The following is a 27,035-nucleotide window of genomic DNA, read 5'->3' on the forward strand; positions in this document are numbered from 1 at the left end:
TGGTCATAGCTATTCTTCCAAGGAGCAAGTGTCTTTTACTTTCATGGCTGCAGTCACCGTTCACATTGATTTTGGAGCCCAAGAAAATGAAATCCAACTCTGTTTCCACATTTTCCCCATGTATTATCTTATAGATAAATAAAAATATTTGTAGAAAATAAACTGTGATGCTTCAGACCGTGATACATCATTATCCCAATATTTGTTTGTTGGCAACTATTTATTCTTCACAGGAAGGAATGGAAACACTCATTTGTCATTTTCCTTATTCAGTAAAGTTCACTTGGAAATTTTGTTAGCATCGTCCCTTCCCTGCTCCACCTGCACACCAGATGTCCCTTCACCTGCTCTATTTTTTCTACAGTATTTATAACTTCTAATGCACCATGTGATTTATTATTTCTTATTTACCATCTGTCTTCTGCACTCCCCTCCCACCCTTATAATGTAAGTTTTCAAGACAACAATTCTTGTTGTTGTTCCTTTATGTATCCCAATCACAGAACAGCAATTGGCATAACTGAGACCCTCAAAATTAATTCTTGAATGAATGAATGACTACTTCTGCCTCATCTCCCCTGATTCAAAAGCATGAGGTGTTTACAGAGAACCAACCAACACTTCTGGTCACTGAATCTAAATGGAAGGCTGGGTAGGTGTTGGAGTGGGAGGTACTTTCTGAAGGATGGATGACCAACTCACAGGCAATTAAGATTTGACAAAAGAGGCGTTGGGGTGGGTATGGAACAAACGGGATAGATTTTAATAGGCCCAAGGGAAGAAGCTGAGCCCCCCCCCCAGAACGAAGCACAGACAAAAGCCCCCCAGAAAGCCCGTGGGGCCTCCACTCTCAGGTATCTTTGAAGCCGGTCATCTGCAGGGGCCAGTTCCCAGAGTGCCTGCTTGTGCTTGCAGGACACGGGCTTCACAGAAAGACCCTTTATAAGCCTCCCTTGCTCTCTTTTTCTGAGATTTTGTGAATTTCTCAGTCTATCCCGGTGGCAGGAATTCACACCACATCAAACCTCCTGATGATGCTGGTAACATGACTGGTGTGAAAAGGACTCCAGACGTGGCTCCAAGAGAGACAGAAGAGGGTGAGGCTGAGCACTCTGGGGAAGGAGCCAGGGGAGGCTGGCTCTGCTCTGCTCACTTGCTCTGGTTTCTACCAGACACACATCAATCCTGCAGAGCTTTCAGCCAGCCTTTTCCTGGCAGCATTCAGATTATTCCTGAAATCAACACGATGCATTTTTCAGCTCCTTCCACAGACTGTGATATGGGGATAGAGGTCTTAAAGGAGACGAGGGGCTCAGTGCTGGGGCTCAGTCACAAGATTGGGTCCATGAGGAGTAAAACAGGGTGTCTTTGGGGCTGAGACCTTAATTCCATCCATGCCGTCCACCTGCCCAGCCAGTAACTGATGCAATTGTATTATCTAGTCTCTGCATTCCCTAGGTTCGCCCTCTGGTGGCGCTAGTTGTATAGAACCCACCTGCCAACCCACTTGTAGGAGACAGAAGAGATGCATGTTTGATCCCTGGGTCAGGAAGATCCCCTGGAGAAGCAATTGGCAACCCATTCCAGTATTCTTGCCTGGGAAATCCCATGGACAGAGGAGCCTGAAGGGCTACAGTCCATAGGGTCACAAAGAGTCGGACACGACTGAAGCAACTGAACACACACAGTGAGATCCTTAAACCACCTTTGGGTTCTCTAGATAAGAGGTACCTCTGTGATGTTGAAGATGGGGATTCATTTAGCATCACAAAGAAGCATGTAAGGGCCTCTTTCAGCATTTCTGGGCAGAGCAGAGCATGCTATATATTTCATGTCTTTAAGACAGCAATCTCATAAAGAATGAGGATCATTCTTAATTAAATCATAGATCACCATCCCAACAACAAAAGTCAGCACAAATTTATTTATAGGCAGAGATAGCTTGGAATCCCTGATAGCTCAGTTGGTAAAGAATCCTCCTGCAATGCAGAAGACCTGGGTTCGATCCCTGGGTTAGGAAGATCCCCTGGAGAAGGGAACGGCTACCCATTGCAGTATTGTGGCCTGGAGAATCCCATGGACTGTATGGTTTAAGACCCAGTTGGCCACTTGCAAAGAGTCGGACACGACTAAACAACATTCACTTTGAATTTGAGAAGGGTCACTCATGGCTTTCAAGGCAAACACAGAATGAGGCAGTCCTACTTCCTGTTGGGGCCACTTTCCACCTTGAAAGCCATCATTAAGTGGACTCAGGTAGATGACCGATGTTTACAACTTAAACTGTTTTGATCTTGTCATTCAATACCGGCCACTGAGACTCTGAGCTTGGGACTCTGATTTAGGGAGACTTTTGTTTTTAAATGCTAGCAGCAGCACAAAGACCCTCCTGCAGACCTGCTTACCTAAAGTAAGACCGTAATTCTTACTTTAACCAGAAGACCGGGGTTTCTTAAAAGGCCACTTCCTTTCCCTCATTTTTTTTTTTTTTTGATCCAGCTGGCTGCACTCACAGCGGATGGTTCTCAGTGCAGTTCAGGGGCTGCCTCTGTCTTGACAGGGCAAGTGGCCAACTGGGTCTTAAACCAGCCAGTAAACAAGATGTACTGGAATTGAAGGAGGGTGGGTGGAAGTGCCTGCCAGGGGGAGGAAGCTGACCACGGGTGCAGAGTCATTAACTCCAGGGTTAACTGCCCATTGAAATGCTGTCTAAACCGAGCCCTGCCCTTTCTTCAGCAGGTTCTCATAGCTACTGCTTGATCTGCACAGGAATGGAGATGCTGCACAAGATAAGAGCTGGGGACAGCCTGCCTTGGTTCACGGGGTTATAGCAAGCTTGCCAAACAGCTGAAAGGGGCGGGGAAAGCATCCTTTTTAAAAAGAGTCATAAATGTAAAATTAATATACCATATCCTGTTTTGGATGGCCTTCCCTCATGGCTCACTGGTAAAGAATGGGCCTGCTAACGCGGGAGATGCAGGTTCCATTCCTCGGGTGAGGAAGATCCCCTGGAGAAGGAAATGGCAACCCACTCCAGTATCCTTGCCTGGGAGATCCCATGGACAGAGGAGCCTGGTGGGCTACAGTCCATGGGGTTGCAAAAGAGCTGGACACGACTTAGCGACTAAGCCACAAAAACAATCTTGTTTCAGAAACAGACGTGCTGCAGCAGCTCTGCCATCTTTCTGTTTGAACTGTGAGCAGGGCTCGGGTCAAAGGTCTACCCCACCCTCCCACTGGCCCAGGCACACTGTGCTCAGCCAGGGCAGCGTCCCAATAAGCCCTTTGCTGGAGGCCAGGATGCCTTGCTCAGAGCAAAACCTCTAAAGCGGTGGCTTCTCGCCCCTCTAGCCGATGGCATCACTCACACGGATTCTTAAGTTTCACTTTCACACCGATTCTGCCCAGTTTGTTTTCCAGGGAGGCTGAGGATTTCTTTGCAAATGATGCCCCAGGAGGCCTCTGCTGTTTCCCCCAGTCCCAATAGCTTTACGTTCTATTTTTTTTTTTTAATAAATTTATTTATTTTAGTTGGGGGCTAATTACTTTACAATATTGTAATAGTTTTTGCCATACATTGACATGAATCAGCCATGGGTTTACATGTGTTCCCCTTCCTGGACCCCCCACCCACCTCCCTCCCCATCCCATCCCTCTGGGTCATCCCATTGCCCCGGCCCTGAGCCCTTGTCTCATGCATCGAACATGGAATGGTGTTCTGTTTCACATACGATAATATACATGTTTCAATGCTATTCTCCCAGAACGTCCCACCCTCACCTTCTCCCTCAGAGTCCATAAAATTGTTCCATGCATCTGTGTCTCTTATTCTGACTCGCATATAGGGTTATCGTTACCATCTTTCAAATTCCATATATATGCATTAGCATACTGTATTGTTGTTTTTCTTTCTGGCTTACTTCACTCTGTATAATGGGCTCCAGTTTCATCCATCTCAGTAGAACCGATTCAAATGTATTTTTTTTAATGGCTGAGTAATATTCCATTGTGTATATGTACCACAGCTTCCTTATCCATTCGTCTGCTGATGGACCTCTAGGTTGCTTCCATGTCCTGGCTATTGTAAACAGTGCTGCGATGAACATTGGGGTACACGCGTCTCTTTCAATTCTGGTTTCCTCGGTGTGTATGCCCAGCAGTGGGATTGCTGGGTCATATGGCAGTTCTATTCCCAGTTTTTTAAGGACTCTCCACACTATTCTCCATAGTGGCTGTACTAGTTTGCATTCCCACCAACAGTGTAAGAGGGTTCCCTTTTCTCCACACCCTCTCCAGCATTTATTGCTTGTAGACTTTACGTTCTATTTTCAGCCCCTGCACACGGTAGCCCTTTTGTTTCCTCTGGAGCGGTCAGGCTGACACGTCGTCCCTTCCCCTGTTATAATCCGTCTGTCCTTCTGTGTATGTATCTCTGCAGGGATGTAGTTCCAAAGAAAGAAGAGTCTGCTCGCATTGATTCCCCGCAGCCTGCTGGGCTGTTTATGTCTTTACAAAGCACTCACCCCAGAAAGGAACACGGATGGCGCTAGATATCCCAGAAAACAAACCGTCCCAACATCAGGTAACCCGGCAGGCACACAGGGAGCTCACAACACACCTATTTTTCCCTTTGTATGAGAACAAATGGTGCCCAGGAGTGCCCCCACTCGAGTGTTGGGGGAAACAAGGCTCGTGACGCCACAATCAGGATTTCTTCCTTTCCCAGGCCTGCTGTACCCACCCGTGGGAAGCCAAGCCAAGAACGGGAGTGGATTCTTGAGTGGAAGGCTCCAAATGAGTTTCTGGAAGGTCCTGGCCCCCAGGGATCTTGGAGGTAGCGGCTGGTGGGGATCTGAAAGTCCTACCTGGTTTCCGATGATTCCCTGGTATTGATGGTTACACTACGCATTCCAAGTTCCTGAAATATAGGTGCTTAGCAGATGATTTTTAAAAGGAAACTTCTAGAAACTGATAAAAATTGCTTTGGGCTTTGAGGAAGGATGGAGTTTTGTGCTGCTGTATGCCTCCACAGAGGGCTTCCGTGGTGGCTCAGTGGTAAAGAATCCGCTTGCCAGTGCAGGAGATGCAGAAGACGCAGGTTCGATCCCTGGGAAGGGAAGATCCCCTGGAGAAGGCAATGGCAACCCACTCCAGTATTCTTGCCTGAAAAATCCCATGGACAGAGGAGCCTGGCGGGCTGCAGTCCACAGGGTTGCAAAGAGTCAGACACGACTGAGAGACGAAAGCAACATTCTTTCACCGAGCCTTTGACATAGATACATGATGATATTTTTAAAGGCAAGGCACAGTCCAGGCAGCATAGTTGTGAAAGACTCCGCGGCTCTCCTGCCTTGAACCCTTCTAATCACAACAGAAATTGAGTGAAGAACTGAAGCCCCGGTGCTCGGCTCGCCTTCCTCTCCTCTCCCACCTCCTTCCCTTCTCTTCCCCACGTTCCCAGCCACCAGAAGTCACCCTGGTGTCATTGCTGTCTCCAGGGGCTAAGGTTTCTCTCACTCGGGGCTGCTGTTTGGGGTGGGTCTCAGCCTGTCCATGGAGATGCTATCAGCCAGGAACATCTGGGGGCGCTCCCCTGGGGCCCTGCTCCTGCAGGGAGCCCCCACGGACAGTCCCCCGCTGAAGCTACCTTGAGACTGGACCAGTCCTCGTGGTTCTCATGATGATCGCAGGTTGTCCCCACCTCCCCGACAACCATCCGGAAACTCAGAGAAACCAAAACACATAACTCACAAGTCCTGGGGGCCAACAGCGAGGGAGGGAGAGATAACACAGACCTGGGGTCCTGTCTTTATTGGGGTCCTGCCTTTATTGGGGTCCAGGGTGGGGTTCCTAGGACAAAGCATTGGTCTCAGAGAGGAAGAGGAAGGCAGGAAGGAGGGAAGAGCAGGTGAGGGCAGGTGGCAGGGGAGAGAGGTGGAAGTGCCCCTCGGATGAGCCGTGGTCGTTCGCTGAGCCAGGGGGTCAGGTAGGAGGCTCAGAGGGGGTGGTGGCAGGAGTGAAAATGGTTTGGAATTTCGTCTGGTTAACTGTGGTGTTGGAGAAGACTCTTGAGAGTCCCTTGGACTGCAACGAGATCCAACCAGTCCATCCTAAAGGAAATCAGTCCCGGATATTTATTCATTGGAAGGATTGATGTTGAAGCAGAAATTCCGGTACTTTGGCCACCTGATGTGAAGAACCGACTCATTTGAAAAGAGCCTGATACTGGGAAAGATTGAAGGCGGGAGGAGAAGGGGATGACAGAGGATGAGATGGTTGGATGGCATCACCGACTCGATGGACATGAGTTTGAGTAAACTCCGGGAGTTGGTGATGGACAGGGAGGCCTGGCGTGCTTCAGTCCATGGGGTCGCAAAGAGTCGGACATGACTGAGCGACTGAACTGAACTGAACTGAAAACAGGAGAGACTGTTGATCAGCAGGAGGACGAGGCTCCACAGAGCCCTTCGATAGCCGCTCCCAAGCCCCAGAGGCACGCTCCTCTCCAGCAGCCCGCGAGTGTCCTAGCGAGAGTAAGCTCAACAAGATTTTCCAAGAAAAGTAGAAGACTTTGCATCCATTCCAAGAATCATGTCAAGCAGTGAGGTCAGGCCAGGAGGATACCCAGGAAGGCGAGGTCGCTGCCTGCAAGGGTGGCCGGCTGCTCTGTCCCCTCCGCAGGGACCTGTCTAGCATCCACCCGTGCAGCCTGTTCCCTCGATCCAGCCGTGAGCATCCTGGGAGATGAGACCCTGGTCATACTGGGAGCCAGCCTTACGGAAGAAAGAGCAGGGAACTCCCTATTGGAAGGCACAACTGGGGGTGCCTTGGAAAGTCCTCACTACTTTGGAACTGCTGGCTTTTTCACTACTGGAAATGAGCCTTTGAAATCACAATGAGCAGAGAAGCACAGTAAGGGGAAGACCATTCATCACGGCATCTGTGGACTGCCTTAGGCTGACTCTTGAAAATAAGCCAATATCAGCTGTTTGTGGCTCAGCTGGTAAAGAATCTGCCTGCAATGCAGGGGACCTGAGTTCGATCCCTGGGATGGGAAGATCCCCTGGAGGAGGAAAAGGCTACCCACTCCAGTATTCTGGCCTGGAGAATTCCATGGACTGTATAGTTCATGGGGTCACAAAGAGTCGGGCATGAATGGGCGACTTTGACTTTCAGGTCACTTTCAGCTGTCCCAGGAGATGAGTGTGGTGCAAGGTCACCCTGATAGGCTGTTTTGGAAAACAAGGAAGAGCGTGGGAGTGGACAGGCAGTGGGGTGAAGACTTTAGACAGCAAGACCCCTTGGGATTCTAGGCTGACGGGGAGGAGATGGAGATGAGAAGCCTACAGACAGGAGGCAGAGCGCAGCAAGTCCAAAACGGTACCACAACAGAGACCTGTGTGCGCTGTGACTTTACTTGGAGTTGACGTTATTTGGGGAGCAGTGGAGAATTTTGAGGGAAAAGAAACCCTAGGATCAGTGAATTTTACAGAACTTAGAGTGGGATTAGGGACTTCCCTGGTGGCTCAGAGCTTAAAGCGTCTGCCTCCAATGCAGGAGACCCGGGTTTGATCCCTGGGTCGGGAAGATCCCCTGGAGAAGGAAATGGCAACCCACTCCAGTATTCTTGCCTGGAGAATCCCATGGACGGAGGAGCCTGGTAGGCTACAGTCCATGGGGTCGCAAAGAGTCGGACACGACTGAGCGACTTCACTCACTCAGAGTGGGATTAGCTCAGTTTCTTCTATCAAAACAATCCACCCAGGTACAACGGGATCAAGTCAGGATGCACTAGAGTGAAAACAGAAAGTAGGAAAATCAGAGGTCTGGATGGGGCATCCTCGCCTTCTGGCTTATCCTGCACTCGTGGCCCCCAGGCAGACAGTCTTACTACAAGTGCCTCCCTTTCTGCTGAGAACTCACTTCTATTGAGCAAGGTACATGTGCTTTCTTATTTTTCATCCCAACCACCCTGAGAAACAGGTACTATTTATTCTTCCCATTACACAGATGTGGAAACTGAGGCCCAGAGAAATTAAGAAACTTGTCTAAGGTCACTCATAGAGTAAGTGGCAGAGTCCAGACCCAGATTCAGGCCAGTAGGACTGAAGTCTGTGCTCTTAACCGGAAGCTTCATCACCTCCCAGGTGCTGTCTTTTCCTGGCTGCAGTAAGGAAAATAAGAAGGAAGAAAGGAGCGAGGAAGGAAGGAAGAAGAAGAAGGGAGGGAAGGAGGGGAAGGAGGGAACATTCTGAGAAATGGTTCTGCAGATACATTCCAGCAGGCGAGGGAGGCAGTTATACCAGATGCAGGAACAAAGCTCCAGTACCTATCAGTCCGGAAAGATGAGCCGGTGGGCACCCAAGCTCTCAAAGCATATACCGCAAACTTGGATATTTTTACCTCGCTCTCAAAGCATATACCGCAAACTTGGATATTTTTACCTCTGGCTTATCCCCCACCCTCCCACCTCCCTTCCAAGTATTAGTAGCACAACATTCTTTTGACAATTTTTCCTTTTAAAGGAGATACTACTCTTACTAAAAGGTCAACCAGCTAAAAATATTTTGCTCCGATTTTCCATGAGCTTTTCAGCATGATTTCGTTGCCTCAAGTTTTGCCTGGGAGAAACAACTGGAATATTTTCCACCCACAGAGAGCCCTTTTCCAAGCCCTGGCGCCAAAGTTTCTCTTCTCCTTGTTCCTTCCCTGTTTTACCCCCTTTGGTCTTATCAGTAATGTTCAGAAGAACCAAAAGAAAGGTTTTGTTTTCAAAGGGTGAAACATTGCTTTGACATTTAAAGACAAAGGCCCCACATTCCTTTTTAGCAAATCCCTGTACAAAAGCAAGGCCTTCCCTGGTAGCTCAGCTGGTAAACAATCCTGCTGGAGCAGGGATAGGCTACCCACTCCAGTATCCTTGGGCTTCCCTGGTGGCTCAGACAGTAAACAATCTGCCTGCAATGTGGGAGACCTGGGTTCGATCTCTGGGTTGGGAAGATCCCTTGGAGAAGGAAATGGCAACCTGCTCTAGTATTCTGGCCTGGTGAATTCCATGGACAGAGGCTACAATCCATGGTGTCGCAACCAGTCGAACAAGACTAAGCGACTTTCACTTCACTTAAAAAAGCAAAGGCAGGGTGCAGCTGCATGTGAGTGATTGAAATGAGAGTTTTCCTTGGGGCAGGGCCTCCGGGTGCCACGGAGCACCTAGCTGTGGACAGCTCAGCAGCTGTGCACCAGGCAGAGAGCTCAGAGAGGAGCAGGTTCCTCCATAATTTGCAGGCAGAGCGTTCTCCTGAAAACGTTCATAAGCTGAAATGGAGCAAAGGAGCAAGACCTAAAGACACAGCTTGTAATTGGATGCATAGAATAAATCGATGCTATTTTTGCCTTTTGCCTTTATTCTTAAAAGCAAAAATCCTCTTCAAATTTCTTTCAGTTTGTGAAAACAGGTACGGGCATATCTCAGAGACACTGTGGGCTTGGTATCAGACCATCACAATAAAGTAAGTCCCATGGTATTTTTCATTTCCCAGTGCAAATAAACATAACAATAAAAAAAAAAGTAATAAAAACTTTTACTGTAGTCTATGAAGTGTACAACAGCATTATGTCTAAACACAACATACGAACCTTAATTTAGAAATACTTTCTTGATAAAAAATAGTAACCATCATCTTATCCTTCAGTGAATCGTAGTAGTGACAACAAAGATCACTGATCACAGATCACTATGACAAATGTAATAATGATGAAAAAGTTTAGAATAGCGTGAGAATTGGCAAAATGTGACACAGAGACACGAAGTGAGCAGATGCTGTTGGAAACATGCTGACAACGGACTTGAGTCCCCACCGTGGTCATCCCTGCTGGGGTCCCAAAGAGTCGGACATGACTGAGTGACTAAGCACGCACGCATGCACACACACGCATGCACACACACGCATGCACACACACGCATGCACACACACGCACTACAACTATAGCAATGCTTCCCTATGAACAGAGTCAGCCGAAGGTTCTTTGACAAGCATTATGAATAACTTTTCATTAACACATTCTTTGACAAATCGAGGGCATTGACAAGGGGTTGCAGGTAGGGGGACCTGGCTGGGGTGCTCTCGCCAGGAAACCTGAGGCCATGGCCTCTGAGGGGAGGTGGGGTCCCAGCTAACCCTGGCACTGCTGCTGCTGTTGCTGAATCACTTCAGTTGTGTCTGACTCTTTGTAACCCCATGGGCTGTAGCCCACCAGGCTCCTCTGTCCATGGAATGCTCCAGGCAAGAATACTGGAGTGGGTTGCCACACCCTCCTCCAGGGAATCTTCCTGACCAAGGGATGAAGCCTGAGTCTCTTATGTCTCCTGCATTGGCAGGCAGGTTCTTTACCACTAGCCCCACCTGGGAAGTCCAACCCTTGCCCTCGAGATGTCAGATTCTCCTCATACCCAGTTACACTTTCAACCTGCTACTACTTCCTAAGCAAGGAGGGTTTTTGCTTTTGGTGGGCTTTTTGTGTGTGTGTGTGTTTTCCATTTAAAAATTTTCAGTTTAAACATGAAAAGTAGTCTGCCTTTTTTTGTTTCAACTTTCTTGATGTTTTGAGAGTATCTTTCAGGCCCAAAGCAGGCCTCATGGGAAATTCTTAGAAGACTCAGAAACTTAGCAGACCAGGAGCAACGAGTAGAAAGCACAGATGCCCAGGGGAGGGTAAAAGTAAAAGATGAGTTCTGTTGATGTATTGACTATTTCCCTCCATACCATGTCCTCCCATTAGGAGCTTTCTCTAAACATGATACTTTCCTCAGGGCTTTTAGAATTGGGTGAAGTTCATCCCAGTCATATCAATGCTTTACAAGCAAAAAGAAAAAAGACCACAGAGGCTGAGATAGAGGGGAAGGTGTTTGCTAGAAGTTCCAGACCTTCCAGGAACAGAATCAGCAGGGGAACCTCCACGTCTTAACTCTCAGCTCCCAGCAGAGCTCAGCAGAGCAGAGCAGAGCACTCCGACCTAGAAGAAGCCATTCACTTGTCCAAGGACCGTTTCTGGAGTTTCTTTATTTTACTTGTTTTGGTTTAACTTTTAAAAAGATGTTATTGCAGTATAATCGATTTACCAGTGTTGTGTTAGTTTCTGCTGTACAGCAAAGTGAATCAGTAATACATATACGTACATCCCCCACCTTTTTAGACTCATTTCCTATGTAGGCCATTATAGAGTACTGACCAGCTCCCTGAGGTATATAGCAGGTCCCTATTAGTTATTGCCTCTGAATATGGGAGCATGTATACATCAGTCCCAATCTCTCAGTTTATCATCCCCCTCCCCTTTCCTCCTTGGTAACCATAAATTTGTTTTCTCCATCTGTGACTCTATTTCTGCTTTGTGTTAAGATTTCAGTTTTTTTTTTTTTTAGGTTCTACATATCAGCAACATCATGTGGTATGTGTCTTTCTCTTACTTACTTCTCTTAGTAAGATAATCTCTATCCATGGTCTATCCATGCTGTTAAAAATGGCATCATTTCATTCTTTTTTACAGCTAATATTCCACTATATATATATATTCCACATCTTCTTTACCCATTCCTCTGTTGATGGACATTTAGGTTACTTCCATGTCTCGGCTATTGTAAATAGCGCTGCAATGAATACTGGGGTACATGTATCTTTTCAAATTATGGTTTTTTTCCAGATATAGGCCCAGGAGTAGGACCAATGGGTCATATGGTAGTTCTGGATCATATGGGTCATATGGTAGTTCTATGTTTGGTTTTTTAAGGAACCTCCATACCATCCTTCACAGTAGCCTTACCAATTCACATTCCCACCAAAAGTGTAGAATGGTTCTCTTTTCTCCACACCCTCTCCAGCATTTATTGTTTGTAGACTTTTTGATGATGGCCATTCTGACCGGTATGAAGTGATACCTCTCTGCAGTTTTGATTGGCATCCCATGGACGGAGGAGCCTGGTAGGCTGCAGTCCATGGGGTCGTGAAGAGTTGGACATGACTCAGTGACTTCACTTTCACTTTTCCCTTTCATGCACTGGAGAAGGAAACGGCAACCCACTCCAGTGTTCTTGCCTGGAGAATCCCAGGAACGGGGAGCCTGGTGGGCTGCCGTCTATGGGGTCACACAGAGGCGGACACGACTGAAGCGACTTAACAGTAAGTAATGATTAGTTATGTTTAGCATCTTTTCATGTGCTTTTTGGTCATCTGGATGCTAAGGACTTTTTAAAAAATTGCAGTGTAGTTGATTTATAATATTGTTTTAGTTTCAGATGTACAACATAGTGATTCAGCTATTTTTTTTCAGATAATATTCCTGTAATTGTGTAATAATAATGTATAATAATGTAATATTATACATTATTACAAGATGTTGAACACAGTGCCCTATGCTAAACAGTAAATCTATTATCTACAGTAGTTTTATCTGTCAATCCCAGGATTTTTTCGTTAGTTCACCTCATTTGAATCCTGAGGGCCTGGAGACTTGTTTACACAGGGATTTTTGTGTAGAAATAACCTAGTGGTTGTATTTGGCAATTTGCAAATAAGCCACTTAGCTGGCATTTTATAGCTGCTGGGAAAGAGCTCCTGCTACTCCTCTTTCTGTGATAACGAGGGAACACAGTGAGCCGGGGAAACCGACTGTCAGCTCACAACAGGAAACTCCGGGAACTCTCAGGGTTCCTGCACTTACGGGCATGCCTGGTGGGGAGGCCGCCTCCCAACGCAGCGTGAAGATTGCAAATACACCCTATACCCAAACCACCTGACACGGACAGATTATACATCCAGATACATACAGTTGGCCCCCTATGTCCTCGGGCTCTGCATCCTGGGATCCAACCAACAGTGGATCAGACAAATTCCAGAAAGTTCCAGAAAGCAAAACTTGAATTTGCTGCACTGGACAACTCTATACAACTATTTACATAGCATTTTCATTGTATTAGGTATTGTAAGCAATCTGGAGACGATTTAAAATATACAGAAGGATGTGCATAGGTTATATGCAAACATTGTGCTGTTTTACGGGCTTCCCTGCAAGCTCAGGGGTAGAACACACCTGACAAGGCAGGAGACCCGAGTTCCATCCCTGGGTCGGGAAGATGCCCTGGAGAAGGAAATGGTAACCCACTCTAGTATTCTTGCCTGGAGAATCCCATGGACGGAGGAGCCTGGAGGGCTACAGTCCACGGGGTCGCAGAGTCTGACACAACTGAACGACTGAGCACAAACATGCCATTGTATGTGAGGGACTTCATTCTCAGATTTTGGTATCCGTGGGAGTTCTGGAGCCAGACCCCAAGGATTCAAGGGACAACTGTATCTAATACATGACCATATATGTGTGCATATTATATATACATGCTGCTGCTGCTGCTAAGTCGCGTCAGTCGTGTTTGACTCTTGCGACCCCATAGACGGCAGCCCACCAGGCTCCGCCATCCCTGGGATTCTCCAGGCAAGAACACTGGAGTGGGTTGCCACATCCTTCTCCAAGGCATGAAAGTGAAAGTGAAGCTGCTCAGTCGTGTCCGACGCTTCGCGACCCCATGGACTGCAGCCCACCAGGCTCCTCCATCCATGGGATTCTCCAGGCAAAAGTACTGGAATGTGTTGCCATTGCCTTCTCTGATTATATATACATATATATATTTTAAACTTTTTATTTGAAATAATTTCAAAGTTACAGAAAAGTTGTTAAAATAATACAAAGAACCCTCATACTGTCTTCATCCAGATAAACCAGATTTTAACATTGATCCACATGTGCTTTATCATTCACGCTCTCTTTATACATAATTATTAACATAATGTATAAATATTAATATAATACGTAATGTTAGTATTGCTATGCTTAGTCGCTCGGTCGTGTCCAACTCTTTGCGATCCTGTGGACTGTAGCCCGCCAGGCTCCTTTGTCCTTGGGATTCTTCAGGCAAGAATTACTGAAGAAATTCTTCAGGAGCCTGTTGCCATGCCCTCCTCCAGGGCATCTTCCCAATCCAGGGATCGAACCCAGGTCTTCCTCATTGCAGGCGGATTCTTTGCTGTCTGAGCCACCAGGGAAGCCCAACATTAATATTAATATGAGTCAATTACAAACATTGTTCCTCTTTACCCCTGAACATACCAGTGTTTGCCCGAGAACAAAGATATCTTCTTACATGAACACAGTATAGTTCTCACATTCAAGAAATGTAACAGTGATGTGACACTGTTATCTAATCTACAGTTCATAAGTTATGGCAATAAGGCATTCCAAAAGTCTTACTGCAGCTATTTAATGTTTTAATAAAACAAAGGAAAATGTTTTACTCACTGCAGATATCATTCATGACAACCTTCCCACCAATTTACATTAAAAACAAATTATTAGCTCCATAAAATATTTACTGATCTATCTATTTTCAGCTTGTTTATCACCTAGCACTGAAAGCCTCTTAATACCTCTTTATAAATCCAGGAAGACATTCTGACAATCCTGCTGGTATCAAGTTGATTTGAAAGATGTGACATATTATTACAAATGCAATTAATGGTAGGAAATTTTAAATGGTAAAATATAAGCTTTAACGTTTTAGCAAGTTTTGGGCTTCTGAGGCATACAAAAATGAAAACACAGATGAGAAATAATTTTTATGAAAATTACCCCTGTCCCCATAAGATGAGGAAATGCACAGCTAAGAGCCACACGAGAAGCCGACAGCAAGAATCACCAACCCAAGTCCAGAACCGTCCTGTTCCAGTGTTCTTCCTTCTTAAAGGAAGGGGAGATGTGTGTGTATGTGTGTATAATCATTTCATAATAATGTAACATGGAATTGCATCAATACCCTCAGACACACAATCTTACCTCCTGTGTCATTGCAGAGACATCTTACCAGGTCAAGGCTCCCCCAGGAATCCATCAAGCTCTCTCTTTCCCGCCCTTCCTCCCCCACCATGCCCTCCTTCTCCTTTGGCTTTTTCCCGTAGGACCTCGACCCTACTCAAGTCTTGTCCAGAGAGCCAAGTCCAAGTACCCCTCGCCTGGAGCAGCTTGAGATGGTGGGGGTTGTGCGGGGTCAGAGACAAGGAACCAAATGGACCCGTGAGTAAAGAGCTACCACGTGAGTAGAAAGTAAGGCCTTCAGTCCAGAGGGAGTGCGCCTGGGTAGATGGGAAGAAGTTAAAATTAACTTGGTAAAATCCCAATGTGCAGAGACAGGGTAAGGAGGGAAACAATACATCTAAGGACTAAATACATGCCTGGCAAGTAATAACTATTCACTAAGTATCTTACGGTATAAAATAAACTCTCGCGCATACGAGTCGGCTTGAACTAATTTGCAGTGCCTTGAATCCAGGCAGTGTCCTGATAAGAGATGTTACAGAGAATTCCCATCAGGAGTTCCTTCCCTCAATTAACCAGCTTTAAAAGAAGAAAGGGAGAGGCCACAAAGGGAATTTGAGTTTTCCAGTTCTAGGCAAACCTGCCAGGTTGGGGTCAACAGGTTTCACCTCCCTCTGACCGTCTTCTTTGCTTGGGAGGCAGCAGGGCAGATTGGGTTTCAAGAAGTCACGCTCCCAGAGCCAGTCCAGGTGGCTGCTTCTGTCTGCTGACAGCAGATGCGAGTGCTAATGGGGAGAACGAGAGATAAGGGCCTCGACAGCAACCAAAATAACGCAACAACTCAGGTTAAGAAAGAAAAATACCAGCAGCAGCAAGGTTCTATCTGTCATGGGCAGTTAGGGCAATGTGGACTCGCATCCTGCGAGGTTCAAGCAGCTGATCCGGCAGCACGCCTGTTGTTTTGCTGGAAAATGCAGGTCAGAATGATCTCCACGTGCATGACTTTATGAAGCACGTCTGCAAGCCGGGGTTTATTCCAACAGCACCATCCCAGGTGGTGCTAGTGGTAAAGAACTCACCTTCCAGTGCAGGAGATGTAAGAGACATGGGTTCAATCCCTGGGTCAGGAAGATCCCCTGGAGGTGGGCACGGCAACCCACTCCAGTATTCCTGCCTGGACAATCCCATGGACAGAGGAGCCTGGTGGGCTACAGTCCATGGGGTTGCAAAGAGTCGGACACGACTGAAGTGACTTAGTCCACAGTATGTAGTACACACTGTTTAAGCCTCACAACACTCTGAGGTCGCTTCTTAAATAATTTCATACATGAGGAAACAGGTTCTGAGAGATTAAGTAACTTTCTCAAGCTTATACATGGCCATAATAGGTGGGAACCCATCAAGGATTCCTACTCAAAAGCCCCTGCTCTTTCCCACGAACACCAAGGAAGCAGGCACCCTGATGATATAAAAGCACTGACAGGGCTCCACACTCGCCTTCTGAAGCTCATTTCACGTGGAGAGCACTTTTCCTTCTGACCAAGTTTCAGTGGTTTTCCTCTGCCTGTAGGAGAAAATTCAAGTCCACGTGCCTGGTGCAGAGCGCTGATACCTGGCGTGTGGTTACCTTTTCATCTTACCTTCCACGGTCTCCCCCTTGAGCCTCAGCGGTCTGTGACTCACTTCACACGTCCCAGTCCCCCACCTGGCTTTCCCTCGTTGTCCCACCTGAACTGGCCATGTCCGCCACATTCCTCTTCACTGTGGGCACCACTTCCGCCTTTAGAAACACCCTTCAGGGTCTGCCCTCTCACCATGTATTCTGTGAAGCTGCCTTGACTTTCCCAGCCCCCAGGGTCTCCTCCTTGGAGGAAATGCTGAGACGTTTGGCCTGCACCCCTCACTGGACACTTGCCAGATGCAACCTTGGATTTCATAAGAGGGTCCTGTTTAATCTGACCAACGTGAGCCTGGACCATATGTAGCAAACGCTACCTAGGGAGCTTCGGCCCAGGAAATGCCTAAAGGACATGGAAGTGAGGAAGGCGCCTGGCAGAGGCCTGCCACACATGACAACACAGGGCTGGGGAGGTTCCAGAGTCCCAGGGCCGAGCAAAGTATGGGGACCACACATCAACAGACATTGGAGACAAGAGGAACAACACTGGAGATTAAAACTCAGATATGAAAACCCTGCTTCAGACTGAGTGTGATTGAGCCAGAGATCTGCCTGAGGACACCAGGCAGAACTTTTAAAAATGCTTGGGAATGCTTTCTAGAAGTCCAGAGAGTCAGCCAGCAAGATTTCTCTTACTGCGACAGACGTTTTTCAGAGAATTCATGGCAATGAAACAAAGCCAAATAGGGTTTCCTAACTCAAAACTTTTCAGTCTTTAAATATGTTTGTATGAATTGTGAATCTCTAAGACAGGGACATAGGAGATAAGTTTGATCAGACTTACTTGTCCAGTTGATTCTTTTCCTCAAAAGCCTCTCTGGGTGAGGACTCTTCAGCACATACTTAACACAGGCTGCTTACATTTAGTCTGACCCATGTTTCATCGTGGCTTAAAAAAGAGAGAAGCTGGGGAAGTTGTAAAGAGATTGGGCCTTATTTTACCAAATTTATCAGTGTATAAAAAGCCAGCATATTTATTTATCATCTTTGGACAAAAGGATGAGCCCAGACTGGATTAGTAACAGCCAAGATAACCATCAAATTTTTCAAGGTGTACATCATAAAACTGGAACCTCACCAAATGATTTGATACATTTCTCAGGTTGATATTTGATGTTCCAATATTAAAGACACTGCATGCATATTTAAGAGAAACAAATTTATTTTTAGCTAGATTGTCCTCATTTCAGTTTATGGAAAAAGCCCAGCTCTAGTGACAGAACCTTGAAGGGCTTGAAGGGCTTGAAGGGCTTATTTTGTTAACTTTGGAGACTTTTCTTTCAGAAAAAATCTTGTCTACTTGATCCATCTTAATTCTGCATCTACTCTGCGTGGAAAGAAACCCTCTGACTCTTGACCATGTCTGCCCCCTTCTGGAGATAGTGAGTGAAGACAAGGTTTATATTGGAGAAAGAAACACTTTAAAATATAAAGAGATATTTGCAAAGTGGGGCTTCCCTGGTGGCTCAGTGGCAAATAATCTGCCTGTAATGCAGGATACGTGGGTTCGATCCCTGGGTTGGGAAGATCCCCTGGAGAAGGAAATGGCAACCCACTCCAGTATTCTTGCCTGGGAGATCCCATGGACAGAGGAGTCTGTTGGGCTACAGTCCACGGGGTCACAAAGAGTCAGAAACAACTGAGTGACTCACAACAACAAAACCCTAAGGCTCATCAACAACAACGAATTCTTTTAGGGTTAGTTGTTGGTTTCTTATCTCTGCCTCTTGCCCTTCCATAATGCTGAGCTGAGCTTTATTTATGGGCACCGTTGTCATCTAAATTTCTGCTCAAGCTTTTCATGGTTTCCCCAGTGCATTTTCAAATACCACAAACAGATCTCTGAGGTCTCGGGTGGACGCGTTTTTTTCACTTGATCCTGATTCCGAGGTTAATCAGCACGCTGTTCATTTTTTCCATCTCAGCCAACAAACCTGCTGCTGACACCCTGCAGGCCCCCGCCGCCTGCGGACATCAGACCCTGCCTCCCATTCCTGCGATACCAAAACTACACTTTCTTCTTTCAGTCTGTTTTGGTTTCAGAATATTCAGGAAGACTTACACGTTTTGCCTCAATGTGGCAACTTTCCCTGCCCAGATAACTGGTGGTGGGCATAAACCAGCTGAGGTGACACAACGGTCTCTGAAGATCAAGAGGTTTGAACGATGAAAGAGATAATCTGCTTGGTTAAACGAAAACTTGGGAAACAATGAAATGGGGGGGGCACCTCCGCTGGTAACGGGTGTCTGTCAACATTGTGGTGCACACATTGCTGACTGAAGAGGTCTGTCCTAAGTAGGACACTTCTGATAGAAGACAGCAGGTTAACGCCCCAGGAAGATCTTGTGTGAACACACTGGGGTCTTGCTGCACCCTTTCTCAAGAAGTCTGAAGCCAAAGCCTTGTTGGAGGAGAGTGAGCCAGTCCTGGGTTACCCAGAAAGTGGTCAGTTTCCACCGGGATCCCTTCAGGCCCCTGAGTTGCTATGGCTACTTCAAGTCTGCTCCTGTATTGGCATTTGTCCAAACAGCTGCCCAGGTCTCATGAGAGACCTGTGGTTAACCAGGTAAATGGCTTTGATTTTTTTTTTTTTAAAGCACTTTTCCCTTTCCTCCAAATAAGAACAAACTGTGAGAGTAAAATGAGAGATGTGATAATGATTTAGAAGTTGAATATCAACATTATTACAAAGAGTAGCTTATCAATAATATAGGCCTGGCATAGCTCCTCTAAATACGTGTTAAAAAGTACAACAGAAGTTATACTTTAGATGTGAAATGTTCATCTCTTCTCACTCACCTTGCAAAAAGTCTCCAGTTTAGACAAGCTCCAAATACAGCTACAGATGCACTAAAGCTTAAAACTGTAGCAGGTATGGCAAATGTCAAGTTCAAGGTGTTAAACTGGTCCAGGTTTTAAAACATCTGAGAATAACAGACCTAAACTGATGGTGTCCCATTGAACGTTTCAACCTGCATTTAAGGGAAGACAAAAGAAGCTAATTTTCATGTTTACTGCAGAAGATGTGGTCATAGATTAAGTCTAACATGAGGCTTCCTGTGCACGAGAAGTCAGAACTAGGGAGGAGTCCCACGTCTGATAGCCTCCCACTCTGTCAACACACACAGGGCCTTCAACAGTCTGAAGTCTCTCAAAATTGGTGTTCTCTCAGCCCTACAATGGAGAAGGAAATGGCAACCCACTCCAGTATTCTTGCCTAAAGAATCCTGTGGCCAGAGGAGCCTGGTGGGTTGCTGTCCGTAGGGTCGCATAGAGTTGGACACGACTGAAGCGACTTAGTAGCAGCAGCAGCCCCACAATGTCTCCGACCCATCTCTCTATCTTCCCTTATTTTCCACATTAAAGACAACACATGTGGGACTTCCCTGGCGGTCCAGCGGTTAAGACTTTGCCTTCCAGTGCAGGGGGATACGGGTTTGATCCCTGGTCGAGGAGCTAACATCCCACGTGCCTCGAGGCCAAACAACCAAAACAAGGACATAAAACAGAAGCCATATTGTAACAAATTCAATAAAGACTTTAAAAATGGTTCATATTTAAAAAAAATCTTAACAACAACAACAACGACAATACAAGTGTCTTCTTGTAAGACATCCTAGAGACCTACCCATTGACACCAATTTCCACAAAAAAAAAAATAAAAAATAAGCAAACGGGACAGGAGATGTGTCATTTTATGAAAATCTGTTTGGTCCTTTCTCTGGTCTCTTAAGTGCAGTCCTGATTTCCTTCAAGACCTGGAGTGCACGTGTGTCTCCGAGGCTGCTACAGACCACGCTGTGTACTGAGACTTGTGCTTTTCAGGTCGGACTCTCTGGAGCTGAAGAGACCAACACCATCTCTGCAGAACAACAAGCAAAGCCGAGAAGCCTGCTTGCAGCAAGATTCACGGTGGTTGATGACTGCGCGCAGCCGAGAGGCAAGTCAGGAGCATCTTTCAGGGGTTTTATGCTGACTGCTTTGGCTTCCTCATCTTGTACATGTTTGGTTTTGAGAATGCAAGGAATTTGCTAGCTGAGCAAGTTTATCCACTCTGTTTTCTAAGCAGGCTCTTTTCCACTGAGATCTGTTTCTGAAAAATTCTCTTGGCAAACTTTGCTGCTGAAGCAGCGCGCGGTTCAGCGGGATGGTTTCACCTGAGACAAGTCCTCTCTAAAATCCCAGCGTGCACGGTATGGAAACAGACTGTGAAACAGAGGTACCTGGACTTACTATCAAAACTCACGGCAAAGGCGAGGAGGACATCAACATTCCTTGTGCACGGGATTCATGAGAGGAGGAAGCCCAAGGGACAGGGTGTTTGCTGAGAGCCCTCTACAATAGGAGATATTACCTCATTCACTGGTGAGAGAACTGAAGATCACAGAAGTGAACCAACCTGGCCAAGTTAAAATCCTAAATGGCAGAACAGGAATTCAAAACCAAGTTTCACAGTACAAGCCTGGTTGTGATACACAGGTATATTCTTTTTATCCTAACAGGTTGACCAACTCTGCAATTAAAAATCACATAAGTATAGACTTTTAAAGACCATTACGCAATGAGCTGGAACACGAATTTATGAAAAATAGATAAATCGAGGTCTAGATTAATGACTTGCCAAAATCATAAAGTTAATGTGGTTTTCTAATTTGTAAATGAACTCAGAACACTGTATCTTAACCTTCTTTGGAAAATGAGTGATAACATGGAAACTCTCGGTTTTTCTTGTATTTCATTTCCTCACATGTATCTTTATCAGAAAAACATACATTAATATATCTTGTGGAGATGAATCCAGAAGTATAGGCTGATTTAATTAGGGTTGGTTCACAGATAAGAATGGCCAAAAGCCAGGATAAAATGAAATAGAACTCTTACAAATAGAACTCTTACACCATCTAGTGATGAAACTCTCTCTTTGCAGGAAAACTAATTAATGTATTTCCATTTTACAAATCAATCCCCAAAACTCTGAGCCTAAAGAATATTCATAAAATTGGCCAAAAGAGAAATGATAACAATGAATTGTTGTTTAGTCACTAAGTCGTGTCCAACTCTTTTGTGACCTCATGGACTGTATCCTGCCAGGCTCCTCTGTTCATGGGATTCTCCAGGCAGGAATACTGGAGTGGGTTGCCATTTCCTTCTCCAGGGGATTTTCTAGACCCAGGGATCAAGCCAACATCTCCTGCATTGACAGGTGGATCCTTTACTACTTGAGCCATCAGGGAAACCCCAATAACAAAGAATAGAGAAAATTAAAAGTAGATAAACAGGAATAGTAAAATGGGACAGATTATTCTGTTAAGATTCTGCTAGAAGCTGGATGTGAACTCCAGTTCTGCTCCTCAAACGTGCCATAGGTCCTGTCTACCTGTTTCTTCACAGCCTAAAACTTTAGGTACTATTTTATGAATTAACAAAGGTTCAACTTCAAAGGTGGCTCTGGTAGTGTATATGCTCCGTCACTAAGTTGTGCCTGACTCTTTGCGACCCCATGGACTGTATAGCCTTGCCAGGCTCCTCTGTCCAGGGGATTTTCCAGGCAAGAATATTGGAGTGGGTTGCCATTTCCTCCTCCAGGGGAGCTTCCCGACCCAGGGATCAAACCTGTCGCCTGCATTGGCAGGTGATTCTTTACCACTTCAAAACATAGATGACCTAAGTATCCACTCGATAAGGCTGAGATATTCTTCCTCCACAAGAACTCATTTTCCATCAGAAAACAAGCTCAGGACTTCCCTGGTGGTCCAGTGGCTAAGATCCTGCCAGTTGGTAAAGAATCCTCCTCCAATGCAGGAGACCCCAGTTCAATCCCTGGGTTGGGAAGATCTCCTGGAGAAGGGAACAGCTATCCACTCCAGTATTCTGGCCTGGAGAATTCCATGGACTGTATAGTCCAAGGGGCTGCAAAGAGTCGGACACGACTGAGCAACTGACCAATCTCATTACAGGCTCCCTGATACTTCGTAGAAACCAGCACAGCACAGTGGGGGAACACGTGCTGACCCCCGGTTCGGGAAGATGCCACAAGCCACAGGGCAATTAAGCCCGTGTGCCACCACCACGGAGCAGGCCTGATGCCACTACCGCTCGCACTCCGTCTGCACGAGAAGCCGCCGCAGTGAGAGGCCCACGCGCCACAATGAGGAGTTGCCCTGACTCACCGCAACGAGAGAAGGCAAAGCCTGCGCGCAGCACCGAAGACCCGGCACAGCCAAAAATAAATAAGCTTTTTTTAAAAAGGAAGAAAGAAAACAAGCTCCGTCTAAGAACTGAGGATCTTTCTTCTACATCATCTTCCCCTCCGGTCTAGTTCTAAACAGGTGGCAACAGATACGAAATCCAACGCTTTCTTTCGATGCTCAGTGAATATCAAGATACCCAAAGACAAATTTCCTTTTACAAAAATACTATAAAAATATTACTTCAAGAGCCTGAAAGAATAAAATCAAAAGGGAAAATTTTAATCTCAAGATTTTTATTTTAAGAACTTTTTAAGACTCATGGTCAGGAAGGAAAATATATTTAATAATTTTATAAATCTTATGGTTGAATGAAGAAGTTACCTAGAAAAAAAGAAAATACATTTTAATGAAGCAATACATGAAACAAGTCAGTATATGTGAAAAAAAGAAAGTTTACTTCCACTTTCTTTGCACAATTTTTAAAGTTAATCAAGTTTTCATACCAGCAGGGTTTGTTAATAATTACAGTGAACGGCTTTGTTGGCCCCAATCTCTTCTTAGGCTGGAGATTAGTGGAACCTAACTGGGTAACTATTACCATGCCTTAGGAATCCCTAACAAAAATTCAAAATATGCCTAGATTTGGCAATACAAATCCTGAGGATGACTTTTCAAACCCCTGTAATGCCATCTGGTCTTTGTCTTATCTCATTACAGGGCTTCCCTGGTAGCTCAGTTGGTAAAGAATCCTCCTCCAATGCAGGAGACCCCAGTTCGATCCCTGGGTTGGGAAGATCCCCTGGAGAAGGGAACGGCTATCTACTCCAGTATTCTGGCCTGGAGAATTCCATGGACTGTATAGTCCAAGGGGCTGCAAAGAGTCGGACATGACTGAGCAACTGACCAATCTCATTACAGGCTCCCTGATACTTCGTAGAAACCAGCACAGCACAGTGGGGGAAAAATATAGGTACTAAAATAAGAAAAGCCCACCTCAGCATTATTAGCTGTGTGACCTTGAGAAGCTGCTCACCCTCTCTGAACCTCAAATGAGTCACTCATAAAGTGAAGGATTACCTTCAGAATTCTTAGTAATCCCCTTAACCTGAAAGGCTACGTAAGTATTAAAGAATGCCTATGAGGTGTCTAACAGACTAAGTACTCAGTAAAGGGTAGCCATCTATTAATAAAAGTGACAATGGACTCTTTAAAACAGGGATTCTTAGAAGCAGATGCTTATGTGGCCTAGCACTGGTCCTCTGTAAAACTGTGAATTAGGCCAGGTTTGTCTCTTAAATTTGATTAACTTGTCAGTGCTATCTTCCAAATCCAGTGTAAAACTCGCCCAGAAAACCTGACAAAAGGGTAAGACGAAACACTTAGCCTTGTGTCAGGTTTGAGTCTGCAATGAATGAGTTGAAAAGGTATGTCATAAAGAGTCACATACCCCATGAAGCTTTTAAAGACAGGTTTATTTATACATAAGTGCATGAAATTGAATACAGAAACTTTATTAAAATACTGTATATTACAAATTTTAACCCAATAAATTCTGTGTAATGACATTTAAGTGCTGGATTTGCTTTTAACAGTTGTTCTGTGTGTATCAGTAAAGAGTTCACCCTGTATATTACAAAGAGGAGAGACTAATATGGACCTCAGAAATGGTCCTGAGATTAGACAGTGTATGATGTTAATTGTGCATCTTTTCTTTAAAGCAATGAATTGGAACCTAGACCTTGTCTTTGCAGACCAACGTTCTGTAAATCAAAAATAACTTGCATATATTTATTGCTGCCCTTTGAAGAAAATGAGTGGTGGAAAGTAATTTAAAATAAAGATCAACATTTCTATGCTTACCACAATTAAACCTGATGCTTACTACAATTAAAATTCACTGCAAAGTTTGTGTTCTCCGGGAAAGTATACTATATACACCATGAGATTTGTACATGAATTGGAAATAAAAAATTGCTTATATAAAATTAAAAATCAATAGTATACAATATTTACAGCTTGTTAGGTATTATAAATAAACATACTTTTTAAATAACCCTTCAAAATTAAACTGTATTATGTAAACATGCAGTACACATACTCATACAGTGTAGTTTACAGTCTTAACAGAAGGGGGAAAATTGTGTTCACATAATGTAGGTTACTTCATCACATACACCTTTGTTTTTTGTGCATTACCCCTCAAAGGATTCTTCTTCCTGTCTTTAAGTTTCACAGTACATTAAGTATTTCTAGAGTAAAAAACAAGAAGTCCCTGATGGTAAACATATTCCTAAAAGTGACATGAAGTGTCTGCCCTTGAACTACAATATGAAGCTGACACTGTTCACACTAGCATCTCTAGTTCACAACAAAATCAAGTTTTAACATTCCACATTTAACTGTCTTGACTACATTTTCTCCCATTTCAAACTTACTTGGAAAGAGAAAAAAAAACAACCACCACACATCATGATAATGTAATGAAAGCAGTTGTCATCTGTCAAGGATGAAATAACTGACTTTTTACTAAACCACAAGGAGTTAATTCAATTACATCCTTCCTCAGCTCTGAATTCCCAGCAACAGGCATACCAATCCTGAATTCTGCTAAATTCACTTTGCGCAAGTATCTTAACTTCCAAGGCACTAAGGCATCATTTAGCTTTTAAAAACTGCACTGTGGTTTACTAAATGATTCATCAGTGGTCTGAGCGTTAACACAATTTGAAAGTGAGTTTGTAATACCTATCAGGCAAACTATATTTTTGCTATGTAAATAACAACATTTGAGCTGATTGAGATACAGTTGATCCCCTTGTTCTAGAATGACTAGAGTCAGGAGTTAATACTTCATGGTAGAATCCTATGAATTTTAACCTAGTTAAAAAATGACTAAAATGAAAAATACTGTGGATTTTATACTGTTTATCTGAATATGCAGAGCTCGTGTGTGTGTATGTGTGTGTTTGGGAGACAGCCAGAACTTTTAAAATTCCTCCACTGTAAATGCATGTGATATCACAAATACTAAGAAAGAGTCAACAATCAGACTATCAACTCATCCAGTACTGAAAGTACATCATTTTTGATTATAATTCAAACAAGTGCCTCTTTTTTACCTTCTATGGAGAAAACTTTAAAATGTTCCTACCCAAAGATACTTAGTGATGATGTATAAATACGTTAAAGACAAAGGAAACTTCTCACCACCAGTAGTACTATCAAGCTACCATTCATTTATACAGGGCTATAAAAAAGTGATGATTTTTAGAAATTACCAATATGTAATATGTTCAGAAGAGTGTTATAGTTATGGTGATTATACATTATAGTTCCTCTTCCTATGTATTTATGTTACAGTGCTTTCCAGTTTCAGTTACATACTTAAACGCAATCCCCAAAAGAGGACAGTCATGTCACCACTGAGCAGAGAAATATATTGTTACAGGACACAATCCTAAAAAAAAAAGAAAATACGTAGGAGGTCCATGCTCTCTTGACTTGCTTATAGTATTTAATTTTCAGCAAGATTACAGCTGCATAACTGTAAGGTGTTGAGAACATTCTCTTCTAAACCAGCACTTCTGATTCTATCAACAAACTGTACATATGTTGAAACTATCCCATATGACATCTGTATGGAAGAGGGAGGAATATTTTTTTAAAAAACTGCTAAATTAGTTCTCACAAGTCAAGACAGGGTTATTATGAAAGCTCAACATATGTGCAATGAACATAAAGAACGTGAAAACAAGTCCCCTGTGCTCAGGGGAGGAGATGGTTACAGCTCAGTGCACTGAGAAATTTGGGTGTTTCCACTAATCTAATAATGTATTAACCAGTTTATCTCCACGTTTATGGAAAATACTGTATATATTAAGCGTTACTTTCTCTAAACAAATTCACAGATAAATTTTTAGACAACAGCTTCAGCAGCTTCCTCAAAAACATTGTGTTGCCTTCACTGAACAGAGATCTTTGAGCGAGTAGGGCAAACCGACCACCACACACACAAAACTGTAAAACGATTTCTAATGCTTTGTGGTAAGTTTAGTCTCACACATAAAGAAACACCACATTTTGCAAACATGCAGTAAATGTACTCACACGGTGTCATCTGTAGTCTTAACAGAAGGGGAAACTGTGTTCACATAATGCAGGATGTTTCATCAAATGTGTCTGCGTTTCTGTGCATTATCCCTCCAACCTTTCTTCCCATCTTTAAACTTCCCCCTGCTATAAATACTACTACATGTTTGAAAAATTTTATTATTTTTTAATCAAATAATGTCCTTTTTATGCTGTAGAG

General features: G+C 44.5%; 1 protein-coding gene across 1 annotated transcript in view; it reads right to left on the reverse strand.

Moving 5' to 3' along the window:
* Positions 1–14,295: 14,295 nt before the first annotated feature.
* Positions 14,296–27,035, reverse strand: part of TMEM170B (transmembrane protein 170B) — a 47,307-nt gene continuing 34,567 nt past the window's right edge. The window contains exon 3 of the mRNA XM_081523799.1: positions 14,296–15,641. Coding sequence (XP_081379925.1) covers positions 15,583–15,641 — 59 coding nt within the window. The 3' untranslated portion in view covers positions 14,296–15,582. The remainder of the gene's footprint in view (positions 15,642–27,035) is intronic.

Source organism: Giraffa tippelskirchi, chromosome 8 (genome assembly GCF_054371585.1).
Source record: "Giraffa tippelskirchi isolate mGirTip1 chromosome 8, T2T-mGirTip1v1.2.pri, whole genome shotgun sequence".
NCBI classification, from domain to species: Eukaryota; Metazoa; Chordata; class Mammalia; order Artiodactyla; family Giraffidae; genus Giraffa; species Giraffa tippelskirchi.